The sequence below is a fragment of the Cryptomeria japonica genome, chromosome 7 (genome assembly GCF_030272615.1).
Source record: "Cryptomeria japonica chromosome 7, Sugi_1.0, whole genome shotgun sequence".
NCBI classification, from domain to species: Eukaryota; Viridiplantae; Streptophyta; class Pinopsida; order Cupressales; family Cupressaceae; genus Cryptomeria; species Cryptomeria japonica.
The window spans coordinates 787,589,683-787,600,210 of record NC_081411.1 but is presented as its reverse complement, the minus strand read 5'-3'; the positions used below and the strand labels follow the sequence as shown (position 1 = coordinate 787,600,210).

Sequence of the window (10,528 nt, the reverse complement as noted above, 5' to 3'; positions counted from 1 at the left end):
TGTAGTCTTAATAGATTTTTTTTTGTTTTCCTCAAGAGTTTAATAAGACTATAAGAATATAATAATAATTTGATGCTATTTTTTTAATTTTTTTTGACTAATAACAAGAATATATTAAAACATAATAATATAACTTTAAGAAAGTTTACCTATTTACCTATATTCTAAAGATAGATATACTAATTTGTTAAAATAATATTATCGAAAATGTCAAACTCAACCAGATAAAAAGTTATCCATAAAATGACTGTAAATGATTTCTTACTATTTGCAAAAGGCCAAAACCATAAATAATGAAGTGCTTTTTACTTCCTTTTCTTTTCCAAATTGCAAATTATTAGGTACTTCCCAAGGAGAGCAATCGCTTCTCTTCCTCCAGTACCCCCGTAACTTTCCCCACCTCGTCATTTGTTTGTTACGTGTCACAGGAAGATAGTTTTGCTTTTGCTTTTGCTTTTGCAAAGCACTTCCTCGATTCCTATGCCATACGGAATTATGACATTGTGGTAATTGGATGGGGACTCTAAGATAATAATCATGATGATCATTATGATCATGAACCATGATAGTAGTTACTTATATAAATTGGGTTGAGAGGGGTCGTTTCTGGACAAGCCTAGATTTCAGCTGACAGAGAGAAAGCGACGAAAATAATTATAATAAGCAATCTCGCAATTCCTTTGAAAAGTGGCTTAGATTATTTTATTTGTGTCTGTCTGGATATTCTGTTATATGTTGGGCAAGACTCTGCATCATCATCTGAGTGGAAAACTTGCCTGCCACTGCAAGAGAGTCAAAGAAAGAAATATTATAAAAACCATGGCAGAGGTCAATGTGGATGTGAATGTGAATGCTGGTGTATCAAAGCGTTTGAGGGCTAAAGGAGAAGAGGAAGCAGAAAATGGTGCTTCTGGTGAGGAAGAATTCAGGCCACTCTGCCGTGAAAAGGCGAGAGGAGGGGAGCCTCAGGGAGGATGTATTTCATCCGTCATACCTGGATGGTTTAGCAGCGTCAAGTTGCCCGGTTCACTTCTTTTTCTCTCTGTTTTTTTGAAGATAGAAATTGTTTTCTTTGTTTTTTTTGTTGTTGTTTCATGCCCATTGTATTTTATTGGCATTAGCCGGGGCCCTTGTGGATTTTGGCATCCGTGAAATGAGCTTGTGTGGGCATGGTGGATTGTGATTTATACGCAGTAGGTTTAAGCGGTGTAGGCTGGGTTTTTTATTTTCATGGAATTTGCTGATGTGGTTGATGTTGGGCTGTGATTTTTATATAAGGGGATCGCAAGTGTGTTTGGGTGGGTTTTAGGTTATATTGAAATTTGCCTGATTTGAGTAACGCTTGATTTTGGGTGGGTTTTGGGTTTTACTTGAATATGCTTGATTTGGGGATTATTGACAGTGAGTTAAGTAATATGGAACGTGCTACAAATTGTGTTATGGTGGATCTTGTTTTTTCATGAAATGCGTTGATTTGGGTAATGGTAGAGTATGAGTTGCATTCAACTAGTTCGAAAGTGTGTCAAAGCTGGGTTTTTATTTTGTAATGAAAGGTGTTGGTTTGGGTAATGTTTGATCGTAAGTAATTTGAAATGGGTTCATATCGGTTTAACTTGAGATTTGAAGAATTGGTTAATGCTGTTATGGGTTATATGGAATGGTTACAAGTGAATTAGGTTGTTTACTGGTTTTCATGAAATGTGGTGAAGTTTTTATGTTCTTGCCAAATATTAGCTGAGGATATGACCAATCTTTACGTTGTGTATTCATGGGTAATAATTTTAAGGTTTGTATACATAGGTCATGCTCAAATGTACCCCCTCTAAACTTTACAGAACAATTTTGCGATTTTTAGGAGGACTTGCTCTACCACAATCACTTGGGTTGTTTAGTTTAAATAACGTGGGTTTGAGTTGAGTTTGTTGGATTGTGATTTATGCCCTGCCTCTAACTATGTAAATTTAAGTCTTCTGAACAAACCCGCACATTTCTAAACAAAGCAACTGATGCAGAACTCCTCACTAACTGCAGACAAACAGAAAAATCTTATAGTAGAGAAATAAAATTAAAGTTAAAGAAACCACTCACATTAAAAAGAAGATAAATTCAAACCCATAGACTTTCTAGGGTGAAGCAGATAATGGAAATACTTTAGTTTCAGAGTGAAGCTTTCATATCCCCCCTATTGCTTCCCAGACCAAAAAACAGAAAATTACCCCACTACGCAAACTACAAATTTTGGGTGTAAACCGTGCCTTGCTCTTGCAATCTGTTTGGTGGGTTAGGATTGGTTTTGGTTTTCATGGAATGATATTATGTAGATAGGTTGTACTGTGATTTTAATGCAATGTGCTGATTTTGGTTATTTGTCGATTATGATTGTGAGTTATATTAAATGGGTTGAAACTTGAAGTGCATAAATAAGGCTGTGGTTCATCTTGAAATTTGTTTGAAAGGGTTAAGATAGATGGAATAGATTATGCTCTTAATGACTTGGTCTGATGTTTTTAAGGATAGATTTTAATCTATTTCAATGGCTACAAGTATGTAGGACTGTTTTTTGGTTTTCCTGAATCGATCTGCTGTGTTTCCTGTTGGGCTTTCATGTACATAATAAGTGCTGTTTTAGGTTGTTGATTATATGCAATAGACTTGGGGCAACAAAATAGGTTTGCATTCTCATTAAATGTGCCAACATGGGTTGTGATTTATATGCAGTGTTTTAAATTTTTAATTGTGTTAGTAGGGTTTATATTTGATGTTGCTGACAGAGTTTATTGATTGGTGATTCTGATAGAGTTTCCTACAAACGTGCAGTATTTCAACAATCCTATGTGGCCTGGTATACTTCTTACCCTGTAATAGCCGTCTTAACTTTATGAGCATTGCTGTTTTGATATAAAAAATATATTACCAAATGTCCAAATATTTGCATCCATTAGTTCTGCTTCGAATGCAATATTGCTTTTAAAGTTTCATGTATTGTGAGATTTGATCTGCGTGTTTTTAAGTCATCACAAAATGATCTCCCTGAATAGTCGTTTACGCTAATGGCATTTTTCTTCATGTAAGTAATAATTAGGGGCAAGGGAATCCATGAAGCCACAAACACATCTAAGCATTTGTTAGTATGGGGAGGACTGGTGAATGTAATCCATTTCTCTTGCCTTTGAACTGTCTAGCCTCATTCTCTATTGGTTCACTCTGAATCTCTTTAATTGGTCTGACACCAGTGCTGATTAATCTCAAGTTTTGGTGTTAGCTTGGTACTAGCTTTTTAAACCATCTTGTTAAATTTTAAATTTATATGATGCAACAGGGTTTTGTGTGCATGCATCTGGATTTCTATTAAATTCAGGAATAAGGTGTAATATTTTTCTCTGGGTTGGTTAATTGTTTGCCCATTTTTATATTTACATTGCATCAACTCAGTTATTCCCTTTTGGTGATAACCAGGTATGCCACGGCTGAGTAGATGCTAGTTCAAGTTTTAACTGGCTTTCTGCAAAGCTTTTTGATGTAAGATATTTTTCCCAATACAATTTTGTTGCCCTTGATCTTATTATATTTTGTCCTTGTCAGGGTAAAAACTTATGTACTGTAGTCTTAGAGCCTCTGTGTCATGTCCTTCTGTCTTATTGAGACTTATTCTTTTAAGTAAAGAATTGCAAGACTACAACCAAACATTCCACGTGTCTGGTTAAACAGTATACCTTTTTATTACGTGATGCTGTCATTTACAGTTTCCCCCATTTAGTGGACTGTATTTCTCTCAAGTTACTAATGGTTTTGTAATTTGTCACTTATAAACATCACATATTCAGTATTCTGTGTTGGTTCGGTGAACTGTACCTTTCCTTTTCTCAGGGTGCTAATGGTTATGTAACTTCGTTGCATCTAAACATACATTTCCTGTGTTTATAAACACTATCTTTCCACAGTGACTTTCTTTGTTAGACCTAAATATCCTTTTTCCTGTGCTAGTTTACTGGAGTGTACATTAACCTTTCTTGACCCACTAATGGCTTTGTAACTTCGATTGCTTCAGATGATGCAAGCACTGGTAAAGTTATGCCTTGTTATTGCTTGCAAATCTGATCCAGTAATTACGCTCCTGGTGGCTTATTTGTCATTACTTGTTTCACAGGATTATGGTCTCTTGATCGAATGCTATGTTATTTTTTTGGGATGCAAAGCTTGTTGGGAGTTGAACTTGTATGTAAAGCCAAATCCTATTTAAATCTTGGGTTTTGCATAAGAAATAGCATGTTTGTATGCAGTACTATTGCATGCATGTCTTCACACCTCGAGGTGGTTGGCCATCCTAGGATCATTCTAATGTGGACATAATTGGATCATTCTAGTGTTGACATATTTGAGTAGAGTTGGTTGGGAAAGATCTTAATGAATATCCTAAAGTGCCTGTAGGTGGTTGGGAAAGATATTAATGAACATCTTAAAATGCCTGTAGGTGTAATGTTAGGTTATTGCTGTCATTTGAGATACAAAGAGAGATATCAAGTGGTTGGGTAAGATCTTAATGAATATCCTAAAGTGCCTGTAGGTGGTTGGGAAAGATATTAATGAACATCTTAAAATGCCTGTAGGTGTAATGTTCGGTTATTGCTGTCACATTTTAGGTGCTAGGGGTAAATAGATGGTAGACAATGCATAATTCATTTATATGAAATATCATATTACTTTTTAATATAGTTGGAGGAATATTACAATTGTTTATAACTTATAAAATAGTTTCAACTTTCAATTGAGTTTTGTTATTATAAAAGGGTTTGTGTCTCTGAAGAATGCTTTTGGTATCTCACACGAGGGTGGTGGTGATTTCAATCAGTTGTGCTCTAAAAAAGGATTTCATAATTCTATGGTTGGGCATATTTTAGGCAGTAGTGGCTACTACAAAGATAAAGCACCTCTTTAATCATGTGTAGGAGTATGCTAGTTTTTAATATGGTTGGAGGAGTTTGTCACTTGGTTGTAAAAACAGACCTAAACATGTTACACTGCTAGGAAGGGCTGATAGATCAGAAGAATGCATGGTCGTAGTTCAAATAAATTATAAAGGTTGTTTCCATTGTCATCAGTTATAATCCGATTATGTTGTGCATCTCTCTAAGGTTTTGTTCATTTTGCTGCAAATAGCATGTTCCTATGTTTGATAGATAATTTTTATCTGGAACTTTCATTCAAATTACCTTTCATTTATACTAGTGTTAAGTTTGTTAGTCCATGCTCTTGCTTTTGTACAAGTGTTAAAACTTGTAGAGACTTTTAGAAGTTTTCATATAATTTTTGGATTTTTTGAAAAAAATTGAGTAGCAAGTTTTGATGGCTTTTATAGGAGAGGTGCATTTTTTGTATATAAATTTGGAAGTCTGAAACAACTATGTTGTTAGCTGGCACCTTGAACTCTTGGCTATTGGACTTTCTTTTTCCTTCCAGGGGAGGCACATTCGCTGAAGGTTGAGAAGGTATTGTTCAAGGGCAAGTCAGAATATCAAGATGTGATGGTTTTTCAGGTCTGTTATAATTTGAATAATGGGGCTTCATCAATAACATAATTTCTCATGTTCCTTTTTTCTAGGTTAAACTCTGTTTTTCTTTTTGGATTGTATTAGGTGCTTTCAGTCCACTTACAGTATCGTTTGATATTCTGGTTGCAGTCATCATCATATGGAAAAGTACTTGTGCTTGATGGGGTGGTTCAGTTGTCTGAAAAAGATGAATGTGCCTACCAAGAGATGATAGCACATCTTCCTCTTTGTTCTATTCCATCTCCAAAAAAGGTCATTATATATCCTTGGTCATGATAGCTTTTTCTATGTACATTTTAATATCTCAGTTAATGTTAGATGAAGTATGGAAACATGAACTTGTAAGCCAAATAATGTGGATCATTACCTTGGTCCTATGTCATGCTATATTTCTCAGTGACTGTGGGCATTCTTGACTTCAGATCTATATGCTTATTTTGGTACATATTCCCCTTCATTTTTAAGAGTATTACTGAAAGTATGCTTTCCAGCACAAGTTCCATGTGTTTTAAGAACGCTACTCATGAATTTGTAACAGCATTTCTAGCACGATACTAATGATACTGTTCATCTGAACACATTTTGAATGCTTTTGGAGAATATTACTGATAAGTGACAAATGAAACCTTTTCTGTATATCTCAGGGTGTTATGTGTATTGTTACTGTAATAGTTGCTTCACAGACTTCTAGATTGGAGTATGGTAGAAGAGAATTCATTCAAATTATCTGTAGTGTATTTCAAAATATGTAAGTAAATTTTTGTATGCAGCTCTCTTTTTGTAGGTGTATTATGTATACTGTTTTCTGTTAATGTTAAATTATTCTTCCACTGAGGTGGATGACATGTCCTGAATTTGATTTGAGCTATCCTTGAATAAATGTCAGAGCATTTCTAAGCTGCAATAACCTGAGTATGTTAAATTTTAAAGATATTTCTAGGGTCGATACCATTTTTGTGATCTCAATTGCAACATGCCTTGTTCTCCAGGCACTATATACTTTAATATCCTGTGATATTAATTTGGTTTAATTCACTTGCAATAAGTGTGACTGGAACATTTTAGTATTCTGATATAGAAGGTCTTTATTGTTATGGGGATATTCAGTTGACCATTCTATTATATAAGGATCAGTTGTCCTTGAATTGCATTTAGTTTTAAATACTTTCAAAATATTTCAGTAAATAGGGCCTTCTGCGCATACTAATTTCAAAGGTCTGGTTACCAAGAAAGCTCTGTAAGGGAAAATACACATGCTCAAGTATAGAGAATCTTCTGGAGTTTCAAGGGTCATGTGGAAAAAGGAATGATGTAGTATCTGATTTGGCTTACTGTCTTCTCTATCTAGGACGGTGTACTTGATTTTTGGTTTAAGATGGTTTGATTTGGAAGTATGCGTATTTGCACATTAGCCTGCAGTTTTTATTTAGTATTCAGTGCTTTAAGATTCCTTTTTTAACTGAACTCAAATAGGAAGAGCACTGAACCAAGGAAAATAGTCAAAAAGCAAATTTATTGTTTCCTGAAGTAGTTTTGTGTTATACAATAGGTGGATGCTTTGAATACATAATTAGTTTTCTTTTTGCAATTGACTGTTGAAAGAGATTTGGATGATACTAGGCCTATCATAGAAATGTTTGCATAAACAGGGGCACAGATGCATGCATTTTTGGGAGAGGGAGAGAGACAGATTATCGCCGTCTTTATCAATGTTAAATTTCCCTGTTGCAGGTATTAGTAGTTGGAGGTGGTGATGGGGGTGTTCTGAGGGAGATATCTAGGCACCGCTCGGTGGAACAAATTGATATATGTGAAATTGACAAAATGGTTATAGATGTAAGTGGTAGAAAATTTGACTGGATTTGGTTAATTGGTTACATCCTCTCTTACTGAACATACGACACTGTTCAAATTTTTGTTGTGCGTTTCTATTCAAGTAGATCTTTGATAAAACTTGTTTAAAATGATCGTTTCCATTTTTATTCATAAACTAAGAATTTTGCCCTTCTAGGTATCCAAACAATTTTTTCCGGAACTTGGTGTGGGCTATGAAGATCCACGTGTTAGACTTCATATAGGCGATGGTTTGTTATTGTTTATACTTGCTTTGGAATTCTTTTCGAGTGTTTAGAAATTAGACCCCTTGCTAATGAAACTTTTGGAAGTGGGTTTCATTACTGTGTGACTAGGAAGTATTTTTATGTTGCCAAATTGGCCACCGATGTGATTCCATTTGATACAGGAGCTGCCTTTTTGAGGGAATGTCCGGCTGGAACATATGATGCTATCATTGTGGACTCTTCTGATCCAGTAGGTATGGTCTTTGGTCTGAACAGAATACTCTCCCCCAGCTTCAAGAAATGAAATGCTGCATAATCAATATAAGTCAGTATATTCAGTGAGCTGGCTTCATGCAATCCTTAATAGCTTTCATTTACTATCTACTAGTGATAGGCATATCACCTAAAGATTTTTAAGTTATAAACTGGTGATAACAGACTACTATAAGAGCTGGGATATGTATTACTGAGAGAGCTTGTTATTTGTGAACTGCTATTTTCCATGTTTTAACTGTAACATGCACATTTCATCATCATATCATATTTCAATAACTTTTTCCCATGTTTTAAATGTAACATGCACATTTCATCATCATATTATAATTCAATAACTTTATTTTATGCTTTAATCAGGTCCTGCTCAGGAACTGTTTGAAAAACCTTTCTATGAAACAGTGGCCAGAGCACTGAGGCCTGGGGGTGTGGTAATCACTCAAGCAGAAAGTTTGTGGTTGCATATGCATGTTATACAAGATATTGTCTCAGCATGCAGGCAGGCTTTCAAAGGCTCTGTCAACTATGCTTGGACCTCTGTCCCAACATATCCAAGGCAAGTAATCTGTTACTAATAAGCATTCTCTATCATTGCCTATGTCTTGAAGTGGGCTTTGGTTGGTTGCAATTTATTTCATAGACAAAATAATGAATTTTTACTGTAATTTAGGGGGGAAGACCAACCAATCAATTCTGTCCAAGCAGTTTACATAACCTCTTTTAAATTTCACTAGTACTATGTTATATAATAAGATAACAGCTCTATTAATAGAACTGTTTCCATTTTGATATGCAGTGGAACAATTGGCTTTATGATTTGCTCAACAGAAGGACCATCTGTAAATTTCAAGACACCTATTAATCCTATTGAAAAACAGGGTGCTGCAACTAATTTGAGAGGCCCTTTAAAGTTCTACAACTCAGAGGTCATATTCCCATCTTTTTTTGTTTTTTCAATATGGTTTCTAGTAAGATATTTTCTATGGTTTTTCAATATGTCCACACTAAGATTACTTCTTTGTGGATACACTAGTCATAAATCTACTACACCCTAGCAATTTTACTTAAGCGTGACAGACACCCTTATGTGATTTGAATTGGAACTATTTGGTCCATTGAGGAGTTATATTTGTAGATTGTTTCTTAAAATAAAACAGATGGTAGGGTACTGCTGGTCAGTGCATGTATGCAGCAATAATCTGTAGAAGCATTAGGATAATGCAGTCTCTTCCTCTGGTCTAGAATACTGCTGACTCAAATTTATTAGTTTCAAAGTTTTCCTAGAATATCAGAATTTGAAAAATTGTACTTATTGCTGACTGCTACTCTTGTTTTGGTTGGAAAAAATGTCTTGGTACTAAATCATCATCAGAATGTTGGAAAGAGTTGCTACAGAGTAAATGCTCAATTTTGGAGTCAAACTGCCGACTTGCTAGTCCTATCATGAACATCTAACACGGCCATTTTTTATTGCAGATGCATGCAGCTGCATTTGCTTTGCCAACGTTTGTTGGAAAGGCATTGGGTCCCCTGCTTGCACCATCTTTATGATAGCAGCCTTGGAGCAAATTGCTTTACAATTTGTAACAGATATGGGTGTTGTATTCTTTCCTCATTTTGATATGTTTCCTTTCAGATATTACACATCTTAAGCTATCTAATTAATATGATCCAATACTGTATTCCAGCTTCATGAATCGTTTTGGCACAATTCATGAAGACAGATATTTGGAGGAAAACCATCATTTGGTGGATGTTACCATACGATGATTTTGGCATAGTTTCTGAAGACATTGTCTATATAGATTATGGAAGAAAACCATCAATAGATGGAAATTTCCATGACTTGATTGCGACCAGGGTCATCAAACTAAAAGCATAATTTGGTCATTGTTGAAAATAGTTTAATTTGTATCTTGAAAAATGGCTGCACAGCTACAACTACTTTGATATACTTCAAAATTATCAGATTAATATGAAATCTTATTCCAAGCTTAATGCCATTGCTGCTATTATTAAAATAGTAGTACTCTTGACAAAAATAACATAATTACTAGCATGTGTTGATACTTAACTCTTTAAGAAATTAATCGAAATAGATGACAGGGTTTGTTTGCCTGTCGCATTCGACTTCTGAATTTGGTTTATGTTCCTCAAATATCATATTGATAATGGGTTAAATTTGCAATCCAACTCTCAATTCTATCTTGTTTATAATGGGTTAAAGAGTGCTATTTGAATCAATGTTTTATTGACTCAGGAAAACTCGTGCCTATTTTCTTCTTAATATTAATATGGACCTGGCCATATTTTTCATATCATTTTTAATTATAGCATGTCAAGACACAACCTTTCCTTTGGGCTACATAACCTTGATTTGTCTCCAATATTTTTTCGAATTTCTATGATTGATTCATGTGATACTTTTGAAATTTAGGCAATACGTGGCGAAGCCAACAATTGAGGCTCGTATAGAGCAATGTATATACACATATATGACTTAATTTTTTAATACCCCAAGGACAAATAATTCAGTGGGACCTAGCATGTTTGTTAATTTGTTAAGTTCCCCAAGCCTTGTTTGATTCATTGGTTTAAGATTTTTTGAGATATTGGGGTTCTATATATGGGGCGTCATCATTTCCC

The 10,528-nt window shown here is 34.8% G+C and overlaps 1 protein-coding gene across 1 annotated transcript; it reads left to right on the top strand.

The window, feature by feature from the left end:
- The first annotated feature begins 379 nt into the window (after positions 1-379).
- LOC131068955 (spermidine synthase 2) lies at positions 380-9,880 on the top strand. The gene is made up of 10 exons (XM_058004241.2): positions 380-1,024; positions 2,798-2,842; positions 5,458-5,534; positions 5,679-5,801; positions 7,281-7,385; positions 7,561-7,633; positions 7,792-7,863; positions 8,243-8,438; positions 8,679-8,808; positions 9,359-9,880. Exons 1-10 carry the CDS (start codon positions 733-735, stop codon positions 9,431-9,433), a joined length of 1,188 nt encoding a protein of 395 aa, XP_057860224.2. The 5' UTR covers positions 380-732; the 3' UTR covers positions 9,434-9,880.
- The last annotated feature ends 648 nt before the right edge of the window (positions 9,881-10,528 follow it).